The 12,823-nt window shown below is 40.2% G+C and overlaps 1 protein-coding gene across 1 annotated transcript; it reads left to right on the top strand.

Annotated features, from left to right (window-relative positions):
* Positions 1-4,902: 4,902 nt before the first annotated feature.
* Positions 4,903-5,484, top strand: LOC147891997 (dirigent protein 11-like). The gene has a single exon (XM_087388551.1). The coding sequence runs from the start codon at positions 4,903-4,905 to the stop codon at positions 5,482-5,484; it is 582 nt and encodes a 193-aa protein (XP_087244677.1).
* The last annotated feature ends 7,339 nt before the right edge of the window (positions 5,485-12,823 follow it).

Raw genomic sequence — 12,823 nt, 5'->3', positions numbered from 1 at the left:
CCAGGACATCATATGGAGGGTTTCTTATTCAACCTTCTCCTATGTCAGGTGCCCTTTAGGACTGAGGCTTCACTCATATCAAAGGAAAGCATAGTATGGATCATACTTTGATGAATGCCACATCCGAGGCATCATCAAGACAGAGGATGATCTGGAAATGTATATCATCACATTATACACCCATCGCCCAATACTAGTAGAAGAGAGGATACAACAAATACTGAATATGGTTTTGCAAAAAAGTCCTTTGCTACTACAAGCAGATATTATGACATCACTAGAATTCAATGGTCAAAACAAAATAGAAATCTTGCATGATTGCACAATACTACTGGGACTACTTCATGAATTCAGGAAGATGGAGCATGCCAACTTACCTTAGAGCATGCCAACTCACCTCAAAATGAAATAGAAATCTTGCATGATCACACAATACTAGTGGGACTGCTTCATGAATTCAGGAAGATGGAGCATGCCAACTTACCTCAGAGCAAAGTGACATATACAATGAAATCATTTCTAAAGGGAAAGGACTCCATATCATTTGTGGCACACCTAGAGTAGGGAAATCCTCCTTGATCACATATATCACATACCAACTTGTAAAAAGTGACAAATCTATAATATTAAGTGCAACCATACGTATTGCAGCAATGCGACTCAACTGCATAGCTACATCTATTCACTCCCAATTCAAGTTGACAAGCTACTTGCAACTATACCCCTCCTTCATTCCCAAAAAAGATGAACGACATCAAGCAATCGACCAAGATGATGTGATAATCATCAACAAAATATTTATGATGACAAATACAATGTTTGATCTCGTTATCAGGATAGCTATGTGCAGTAACTTCGCAATCAATTCTCAACCCATTTGATAATAAACTCATGCTGCTACTCGGAGACCTTGTGAAGCTAATTTCATATATGTAATTGATGGCATTTGGCACCCATCTTCAATATAGGTGGTTTTTCATCCGGATCGTTCTGATGCAAGATGGTGGTATGTGATCCAAGTTGCACCACAAAGTAAGCAAATTTTTAAAGATAGAGATGTGGATATGGAGATGCCACTACAATGCCGAATCCAATTGATCCAGATGGATCTAGTGAAGAAGATGAAGATCACAATATGAGCCAAGAGGAAGATGCACACAATGACATCGTACGGGAGGAAGATGGAGATCACGATATTGAGGGAGAACATGATGATCATCAAGGATCACCACACTTTATTGAAGAAGATGATCAAGTACTCTTAGGTGAATGTACGATGATGATATAGGAGATCAACTCAGTATAGAGTTAGAGATAGACTTGTTTGGCGTGTTAGACTTGGCCGTTGATGTAAATGCTCTTCATTGATTTTTTTCATCTCAAATTTGGACATGAATATATGAGCTTCAAAGGCTTGATGTACATGCTCTTGTACTTTTATTATCTCAAAGGATCAAACATGTATGAAAAGGAAAAAAAAATTATCATTGGGAAAAACTATCTTTTAAGGTCGGTATGAGAAAAAACACTCCCTGTAAAATATCGTTATAGAAAACTGTCTCAGTGTCGCTATATAGCGACCATTCACAAGTCTAATAAGTGTCACTATATAGCAACCATTTACAAGTCTGATAAAGGTTGCTATATAGCGATGCTCTTTAAACGTTGCTATATCACGACGTTTGCCTAAAGTCACTATATAGAGACCCTTAACAAATCTCGCTTTGATTACTGATGATTAGCACCCCGTGTGTGCTAATCGTCAGTCCTTAAGCATCGAAATACGACCCGTGTGTAGTAGTGGAGTCATATCAAGGCAAAATCTTTGCATTTTGGGCCAACTAACACTTGACAACTTTCAATCTGTCCTATTCTAAACGGTACTATTAGAACAACTCTAACTTACTTACATTAGTTACAAGAAATTTAGTACATGTCTAACTTTCATTCACAACTTGCAGATCTATCATCCAATTGATAATTACCAATCGCATCATTTCACATCATGGATCCAAACCAAGTACAACATAAGCTATAATGTCCTATTCACTTACCATTATTTATTGATAATATGATTAACCTAACAGCTACTAAAATAATCTCCATACATAAAACTGCATCATAGTTATTCAACTTGTACAAATCACAAGTCAACATTGAGCCAGCATCAAAAAACAACCCAAAAACCTCCTACTTGTGAACTTCCCAAATGAAAATGGCTAACAATGCCTGCACATACATATTGAGGATTCCAATATACTCAATACCGAACGAGTTCATTAGTGATTATAAGCATGACTCTTGAACAAGAAGAAGCCTGACGGGTTAGCAAATGGTAATAAAACTATCCCAAAATAAAATTCAATGACTACAATAATAATGAGTTTCCCGTGATCATTTCCAAATAAATTGATATCTAGGACTTATGAAAACTATACTAAGGGAGTTAGATATAGAATTTGGTAATCACCACGAATTCATGATACAAAAAGAAGCTCAAGAGTTGCTAGACCCAAAAGAAAATGGAATTTCTGGCTATTGTATCAAGCTTCTACATTATGGCTTCAACATCTCATTAGATCAGCCTACAAGTTTGGATCGTAACACGAGATCAACTATATTGAATAAATTTATGGATGACTACGGGTATCAACACACCAGACAAAACACTCCACTAACAATAGAAAGGATAATAGTAAACTTAGCTCCATATGTTGCGGCTGAGCAACACAGACAAGGCTTTAACCCGTTCGCAAAACCAAATGAAGGTAAAAATCCGGATAGTATGTGGATGTGTTCTATACCTGTTTTATAATTATCCAAATTTAAATGTTTAAAAGTTGAATGACAAAGACCTAAACATAATGATATATTAATTGTATATTTGCCAATCCAAAAAGTAGATCCATTAAGAATCAAAGATACTGACGACTGTCCAACAAAGTGCCAAGAAAAAGGAAAGATAGTCATGTGATCTATTCCACAACATGCATCAAAAATGTGGAAAAATGCATTGGTCATACCAACAATCTAGTAAGGCATATAGAAAGCCACAAATAATACCCTCCTTATAAGATGGAATCCGACATTTGAATTTTAGTCCTTTTGAGAAAAAATTTATTGTAGATATATTGGCCAAATCAAGTAATATAGACAAGGCAATTACACTAGAAGAAACATACATATAATGATTTCATACAATAGGAGAACAAGGATACAACAACCTCAAAGGCAGGCCCTCCATATCAAAAGAAATACTACTATTTGAAAAGCCACAATCTCATATAAATTAATTAGTGTAAATAAAAACGACAACAGTATCGTGCTAGCAATATTTCTCAATGATTCTCCCGTTTAAAATTTATTTTACAAGAAATTGCTCTTTGATAATTAGAAGATCTTGAATATCTTGGGAAACATCAGTATCTAAATTTCATTATCTTAGATCTAGTCATGGATCATTCAACTTGAGTAATCATAAATATTTGTTTCCTCTTGTTAGCTTGAGCATATCACAGGCATTAATATGATTGGGGGTTCTACCGTCTGTAATATAAAAATCCAACCAAAATAGAGGCCAATCATATTATGAGAGTACTAACGATTTAAACATGTTCTTGTGGTTTATGGAATGATACACAAAGACCACGAATCTCAGGTTTATCAATGTTGGCATGCCATGTTCAACAAACACAATGCAAGGAACATAAGACTAATATTTTATGTACGCTCTAAGTATTATGACTTTTTGTTCAAAAGCAATGACATCATATATAAATCAAATTCCCTACTTTATATTTCTTTCATGTGTCCTCATTGCCTTGCGAGTAGCATTATCTATAGAAGGAGCACAATACCAAACAATCAAAGGTAACAAACATGAGCACAAAACATAGGTGAAAGCAGAAATGAAAGGAAACAAGTCTAACGAGAAATATATATATTAATTGCACGAGTATTGATGATTTCAAATTTCTATTTAGCAACATAAATCATGTTAGGTGCAAATCTGGTCATGCGTTACTAGTCAATTGGCTTAGACATCAATCTCTGTACATCTATGGGAGTATTGAAGACGAAGGGCCAAAATTTGGTCTTAATACTGGCATTTATACCACTGGTCCACAATGTTCAGAGAAAACCTGCAAACTATATACAATGAACTTGCAATATTTTCATTTTCACCTGTAAAAATTATTTTCTCAATTTTGTAAAATCTGCAAAATTTCAGGCAGTTAAGTTATATTTTAGGTAAAAACTTGGCAAATTCTTAGGAAAAACCTTCAAAATTTGAACCCCAAGCTTTGTGATTTGTTGAGAAAAATGTTTTTCGGTGAACACTCAACACTCACACTGGAGCCTGCCCTCATGCACAAGGTCAGCTGTAATAAATAGTTGAAGCGATAACGAAGCAAGAAGGAGTGGGTCGAGCTCGAGCACTTGCCCTGAGGACCTGGTGGAAGCGGGTCTGCATCCTGGACTCATCCATGGCAATCGCACCCATTGAGCATTAATCTGGTTGAGTACAACATTGTACTGGTAACTGGCTCAGGCTTGTCGCTTCGTAATTTATAAACGTCTCCAATATATGTGCACCGTCCTATACCTTTATCGTGGGCACATATTGTGTAAGCTCGAACTATATTGGATTCATTGCTGTGCGCATCGTGTGCGAGTCCCGACTCTCGCAGAAACCTATATCATAACGCTTCATAGAATCTGGATTGTTAGAACCTCCTGGCGTTTCATGTTCTCAGCTATGGCGTCTATACTGTGCAATGCGGTGCACTATCTGTGCACGGTGATCAGAATTTCTGGCAATTTTTCCAACCTATTGGTTTTTGTCTGGCTGTGCTGCAGAATACCGCGGGAGCATTTAGATAACCTCATCACAAAAAAACCATGGCGATCGACGAGTCGTCTCTAAATAAGCACTATATTGCCCGTTCTCTGATCTTTACATCAATTTTGATGCTCTCCATTGTGGGCGCGGATCCCCGTCCCCAAAGTCCACCCACCTACTCAGAGTTGAGCTATTACATGCACTGGTTTGTGGGCTTAGTGCCAGCCTACGACACCAACGCCACCATCGGCTTCGGTTTGGTAATCGCGATGGATCTGCCTCTGACCCTTACATCGGATCCTAACTCAACATTGTTGGGCGCCGAGAGGTGTTTGGCGTCGATTCTCCACGACAGTCCGGGTTATGTAGGAAATCTCCATCTCTGCACTGTCACTTACAACTACGGTGGCTATAAGGGCGCGTATTCGTTACATGGAGAAGTGAACATCGATCAACTGAGCAGGTGGGAGTTGGGAGTAACGGGAGGCACGGGAGATTTCCGAGGAGTGAAGGGTTATGCTGTTGGATCAATTCTTCCGACCAATAGCACAACGCATATTGCGTACCATTACTCTACACATCTCTATTTCCCAGATCCACCCATGAATGGGAGGCCAACTCCCGACCTCATGAGAGAATGAGAGCTCGTGACTCGTCTACCTGCATATTGAAATCGTCCATTCGGGCGTCAAAAAAAGGTCGCCTGTTGTTTATTGCCCGTCGTATCGCGCATGTGTTTCTCTCGTTAAGATGCGCCTGAAGCGACAAGTTACAATTACTTTCCCTGATTCAAGCTGCCATTCGGAGTCTATTCTATTTCTGTTTGCCATGTAGCTCGATCTGTACTACATTACCATCTCCACCGGATCGGTATCCTCTGCAAATACCGTAAAAATTAGCATGCAGCATCACAGCTAGCATGATGTCGTTAAAATGTGGTAAATGTTCCGAAAGCCTCTTCTCAAGGTACGTTCATTCTGGAAAAACTCTACTTGTAATGCGTCCGTTTCCTTCAATAAACTAACTGGCTCCCTCTCTCTTTCCTTTGCTTCCCTTGCTCTCTGTTTACTCTCCTCTGCCCTCTCAAAGATCCTTGTTTTGGCACGCCAAGCCCTTTCTTGAGCATAGCGATCATAATTCTGACGTGGATGCTGTTGAGATACGTTATGCAATGCATTCGCACCAATGTAGTGAAGCTGTGCGTCAATGTTTGGTTGCTCTTTCAGTTTGTATTGGCCTTCCGATCTGACGCTCATTCGACTCAGCTTCTAATTTGCTGTGTGTAGTCTCTTGATTGGTTTGCTCACGATATTATAATTGTTGCTTGTAACTCAACTCTACTACGTAGAAACTTGTCGTTCTTTATGCATGACAAGGTGAAGCTATAGCTATTATCAAAGAAGGTACAACAAAACGCACACATTTCAAAGGAACCCAAACAAATGCATTATGATCAACGTCTATAAAACACTCCAACCATCCGATCGGAGACTTCGAAAATAATTACAAAATCAAGAGGACAAAAACAAATCGTGTAGTATTGATTTTGATTCTCTTAGAACATGCTTGTCCTTTAGAGACCGACCAGACTTGGCACCCGGAAGTGTTACGATTGCCCTTGTCGAGGTGACCAATGCTCATTTTTCATAGCTTGCTCGTACAGCTCTGGAAGGGCGACTCAACAAATTAGGACACAATGACAATATCAGGTGTCAAATTTCGGTCCACTCGATCTAACACTGCCCGCGATGGATTGTTCAAAATGTGAGTCTATTTGAGCACAGCATCACGGATGTAAGAGAAAGATGTATACCAAAGCCGGGGCTAGAGTCGTGTAGAGCAACTATACACGAGCGAGAATCACAACAACACAAAGCAACTATAGACGCGCTTGGTAGACGTGCAAAATAGCGGGCACGTCTATAGGCGTTGCTTTAGTAGAGAAATTACGGGCGCGTCTAAACGTGCGTCTAAAAGCTCGTCTATTTGCGCGTGAATCACCGCGTCTATTTGCCGTCTGACCTGAGAAAATACGGGCCCGTCTAACATCCCGTTTATTAGCGCGTCTATTTGCGCGTTTATTTACGCGCTTACACTGAGAATCAGACGCGCATTTAGATGCATAAATAGACGCGCTCCAGAGAATACAGAAAGTGAGATTTTGGTGTACATCATTGCTTTCCAAACATTGGCCATGATTACCAAAGCACATAATTTTTTGCAAGCCCACATATACAAGAATTAAGTGAGATGAGGAGAATGAGACAATATATAAAATAGCTTTGCCAATATTAATTGTGGGGCTACGGTTCAATCTCATCCTCAATGAGATCAACCCTTGCCAAACTATCTACTTCAAAGTCCAAACAAGTGTTTAGATCTACAAATACATTCAACCCACTACGACTTGTGTCACTCATGTGCTCATCGAAATCAGCATCTCCAATGGTAGGCTCGTCCTCACGGGTAATGGCCTTAATATCTATATCTCCTATCTCATGATCATCCTCCTCTCTTGTATCACGGTCATCATCACATCCATGGCCATGATCATCCTCCATACACTCCATATTAGTAAATGTACTATACATCACTTTGGAACGTGGCATAATATGTATGACATGCCACCATCTATTATTATCTACCATTGGTTGATAGACAACCTAATTCAAACACAAATACAATCATGTTACTTTTCTTGCATCAAATATTTAAAAGCGAGTATTTTTAAATGTGTGCACAGTACCTATTCACATTGTTGCGGTAGTACTAGTGTGTCCCTACTTTGCCAAAACTTTGTGGATTCAATAGTTACAAAGCCACTTGCATGGCGTTTGATTGTTGCATTAGGGCCTCTTTTCACCACGTCCTTAAACCAATTTACATCCAAAACATACACAAAGAAGCATCGAAAGTCAAGCATAATGATATCTTGGATTATGCCACAATAATCATCCATGGCTCCATTGGCTCCCTCAAAGCTAGCAATGACGCCGCAATCTTGTGTGTTTCTCTTATCATCAATCCGTTGTGTTCGAAAATGCTTGCCCTCACACCATATAGCATTGAACATAGTGCACTACACCAAGAAAAAATCAATTAAATAAGCAATCTAAATTATAAAAAGCTCCTAACTTATGCATAACATTCTATATACCGACCTTGGTCATGCATCCCTTAGCATACTCCCATTGTTCCATTGTGATATGCATCCCCTCATCTTTCTCTGCTTTCTCCATTTCATCAAGTAGCCAATCCACATGAATATCCTTTGGAAGTGCTCTTAGATGCTGAGGGTATGGCACACGATATCCGTGGTGTGTATGAAAGAGGGCCCTTTCTTCTTATCTTCTTGCCTTTGCATCCTCATATCTTATCACCCATCTTTTCATCACATCACTATTAAGCACGCAAAAGAGGTTGATACTATTATGCAACTCCGTGTCTATTACTTTGTTGCGTCCTTTTCCTTGAGGCACAATAGAGGTCATCCTTAGGTCTTCATCATCTCTCCATAGTTGTGGGAGAGAGCTATCCACATCAACAAGAAACTCAGAAATATATACAAGTGACTCTTGTACCAACCAACCCTCGGCCATGCTACCTTCGGGTCTTGCATTTTGTCTCATGAAGCCCTTCAAGGTCTTCATGAAGCGCTCGAGGAAGAACAACCATCGTGCATGTATAGTACCGCATATAGCAATCTCATCCACCAAATGTACTATGAGATGTAGTTGGCTTGTGAGAATAGAACGTGGAAATGTCTCCTCCACTAAACAAACTGCCTCCACTGACATAACTCGAGCATTCTCAAGCGTGGTGGGATCTATTTCCTTTGAGCTTACATACCTCACAAGCTCGCCCATCTTGTAAATATAATCTTTCACGTCCTTCAATGCACTACGTGAAATGCTAGTAGGTAGTATGAACTGAACCCGCGAGGAGGTGGTTGATTAGTTGCTTATAGCTATTCACTCACAAATTTGAAAGGAAAAAGATATTATGCATATAAAATACTTACTTGGAGCATCTTGTGCCAATAATGAGATTTCAAGCCATATATTTGCTCTACACTTGTTTTCTTGCTCTTTGTAAAGGCTCCCTTCAAACACCTCATGCATCCAGTGGGAGTACGAATTGTAGTAATAGCACGCTTCACTGTCGCCATCTCTAGCTTTGATAACATCCACGGTGCATGAGGTAAAAAGACACACCCATTTGGTCTCTCTTGAGGCCAAGCTTCATGCATCCTCCCTGTGGTACATAGATCCTCCCTTATGCCTACCGAATCTCACGTCCCGTTCAAATGCTCCCAAATGGTAGATGCCACATTCTTGAAGATATGCATGGGATCAAGCAGGTGATTGATCTTGAGGTGGGACAAATATAATAAACAATAAAAGATGGAGTATCTAAACAAAATAAAGTGTTAGCGTGCAATCTTTACTTTCAACCAATATAGCCAATCTTTACTTCCAGCCAATAGTTACAAACCCTTACCGGCTCATGCCAAGTGGTGGAGGAGTCGTGGAACCATCCCAAATTCTCATCCAATCTCCCGCAGTGAGTGATTGTGGGAGGACTTCATTCCAAGGGGCAACATATCTAGGATGATCAAGTGGGAGAAATCGATGGTGATTCTCATAGATGACCTTATTCAATGCGTCTGCCCGTGAGGCAACTAGCGAAGGACCACAAACAGGACATGCATGGTAACCCGATGTAGTGAGACCTGAACAATAGATGCAATTAAGAGTGGAAGGTGGGTTTAGGGTGACACATTCTTTGCCTATTCATAATTAAAAAATGCAATGCTTACCTAAACACTCGCCATAGCCTGGGAAGTCATGCATCATCCACATCAAGACTGCTTTGCAGTTAAAGTCTCGTGACGACACGTCCAAGGTTTTGAAATCTGCTCTATATCTTGCCTCTCCACAAGTAGGATACTCGCTTGCATCCTTATGTAGTCCACGAAACAAAATGCAATCGTTGACACATGCATGGATGCGCTTGTAATCTAATCCTCCAAGAGAGGTCACATCTTGCCTTGCCATATCTCTTGAGGTCGGTAGTTTATTCTCCCTTGGAAGCATTTTACACAATAGCCTGCACGTGAAGACCATAAATGAGGAAAAGCATTCGAGTAATTGACCCACTAGCATAATTCACCATGTTTGCAAAATCGACTTTAAAGCTTACTTGAGTAATGCATTCAAACTTGCATTGCTCCATCCATAGATGGTTTGCAAGTTTAGTAACTCAAGGGAGGCACGTATAACAGAGAATGTGCACCCCTCAAACAGTGGAGTCGATGCTGCGGTAAAAAGATCATCCTGCTCCATGCTATTATCCCTCCCTTGATGGACATATAAATCCCGCACCATATCATCAAACACCTCCTCCTCCACGGCTTCATGAGGTAATGGCGGAGGGCTACTATCACCATCACTCCATGCATCCGTAACGGTCCCTCCTGAAGATCCCACCTCATATCGCCGACGCTTCACCTCCTCACGACGGGCATAGGGTAACATATGCGGGTGTGGTGCTGCATCCTGTATCAAATTAAAACGGGACTCAAACATATGAACACCCATAGGTATCTCAATCAACCTTAACTTACAAACCCTTACCCTGTTTATGGTCACATCCCATTCTCCATACTTTGAGATATGATTGAGTGTAATCATGCGTGCACAATACAGGTTTCCTCGACATCGATCACACAGACATTTGATTTTTTACTCCAACCACATTTCGCGATGGTGGATACGGAGGGATTCATCGTCACTAGAGCTACTTGTTGAAGATGGAGACATCCTACAAACAAACAACCCACCAAATTTGCTCTTCTTCAAATGTTTAATTTAAACTCTGTGTTGTATCTATCGCTGCATCTATAGTCGCGTCTAACATTGCATCTAATGGTGCATCTAAACGCACGTCTACTCTATATATTTAGATGCGCTTATAGATGCGCTAGTAGACACGACTATAGATGCGGCTTTTAAACTTGCTTTTTGGCGCGCCGCTCGCTTTGCTTTTCTTCATATTACTTAAACTTCACGCAGCTTCCTTCCTTCTTTAGTAGCAGATCCATAGTTTCGAAGCTTAAGAGAGAGCCTCCCGTACTTACTTCCAAGCTTTCACTCAAGAGAAAGGGACCATACCTACACTTACTTCTAAGCTTAAAGGAGAGGAGGACGAACAAGGAGAAGCAAGTTTGAAAAAGAAAGAAGAACCTTCCATACCTTTATCCAAGTAAGTCTTTTGCCAGTTGATCTTGTTTGGAAGTTTGCTCTCTCCAGTTTTGTACTTTCTCGTATCCAAGAAGCGCATGATCTGGGTATGAAAGTCACGTTTTTGTGTCGGGCGCAATGTCCTTTTCGACTTTTTAGAAATCTCGTCTGTCAGAGTGCATCTATAGGCACGTCTCAAGGTGCGTCTAAAAGCGCGTCTACAGGCGCGTCTAACCGCACGTCTGGCTTATTGCAGACACACACAGACGCGTCTATAGACGCTCTATTAGATGCTCTGTTAGACGCTCTGTTAGACGCTCTGTTAAACTCTCTGTTAGACGCTCTGTTAAATGCTTTGTTAGATGCTCTATTAGACGCGTCTATAGATGAACAAATCAGACGGGTCTATAGATGCGCTCTGACAGTAAGCCTCTCTTTTCTTCCCCTTTCTTCTCAGCTCATCAATAATAGATTTTTTTCCTTTTTTCCAGTTCAACACGTGGCCAGGAAGCGCTTCTAGCTCACTTGATCCCCGGGAATCTATTTGGAAGGACTTATATAACCTTTTAGGGCACCCTCCTAGTTCTGCGGAGTTATACAGGTATATGACGGGTACTCTAAACACTCCCCAGGAGTCAGCACTATAGAATCCAAGCCACCCCACACCACCTGAGATCACCCCAGCGGAGTCAGCACAGCTGTCTTATGCCCCTTCTTATGCCCCTTCCCCCGTACTAAAAGCGTCGGAAAAGAAGCATCGCTATAAAGTGTTGCTATATAGCGGAGGGGTCACTATGTATAAACCCTCTATATCACCTGCGTTCAAGGCCTATATTTAAAGTCCCTTATCTGTAAAAAATTTCATTAATAAAATGTACCCCTTTCCTATACAAATCTGTAAATTTTTTCCAAAACTATTTTAAATATTCCCTTATGTATATTTATTTCTGTAAATTTTAGAAATAAAAAAAATCATTCTGTTGAACTCACGTGATAGAAAATAGAGTGGGAAATAGAGAATGAGCTTATGCGGAAATAGAGAATGAGCTTATGCTTCTCTCATTCTCTATTTCCGCACAAGCTCATGCATTAGCATAAGCTTATGCTGAAACTTAAGCATAAGCTCATGCTCATGCATGAGCATAAGCATGAGCTTATGCTTATGCTTATGCTTAAGCATAAGCATCGGAAATAAAGAAGAAGCTTATGCAAAAATAGAGAATGAGTTTCCGCATAAGCTTCTCTCATTCTCTATTTCCGCATAAGCTCATGCATAAGCATGAGCTTATGCGGAAAGTTAAGCATAAGCTCATGCTCATGCATGAGCATAAGCATGAGCTTATGCTTATGCTTGTGCTTAAGCATAAGCATCGGAAATAGAGAAGGAGCTTATGCGGAAATAGAGAATGAGTTTCCGCATAAGCTTCTCTCATTCTCTATTTCTACATAAGCTCATGCATAAGCATGAGCTTATGCAGAAACTTAAGCATAAGCTCATGCTCATGCATGAGCATAAGCTCATGCTTATGCTCATGCGAAAAAAGAGAAGGAGCTTATGTGGAAATAGAGAATGAGTTTTCGCATAAGCTTCTCTCATTCTCTATTTCCGCATAAGCTCATGCATAAGCATGAGCTTATGCGGAAACTTAAGCATAAGCTCATGCTCAGGCATGAGCATAACCATAAGCTCATGCTTATGCTCATGCGAAAAAAGAGAAGGAGCTTATGTAAAAATAGA

This window comes from Dipteris shenzhenensis, chromosome 17 (genome assembly GCF_047967505.1).
Source record: "Dipteris shenzhenensis isolate YYH24624 ecotype China chromosome 17, Dip_SZ_1.0, whole genome shotgun sequence".
NCBI classification, from domain to species: Eukaryota; Viridiplantae; Streptophyta; class Polypodiopsida; order Gleicheniales; family Dipteridaceae; genus Dipteris; species Dipteris shenzhenensis.
This window is presented reverse-complemented; position numbering and strand designations above follow the sequence as displayed.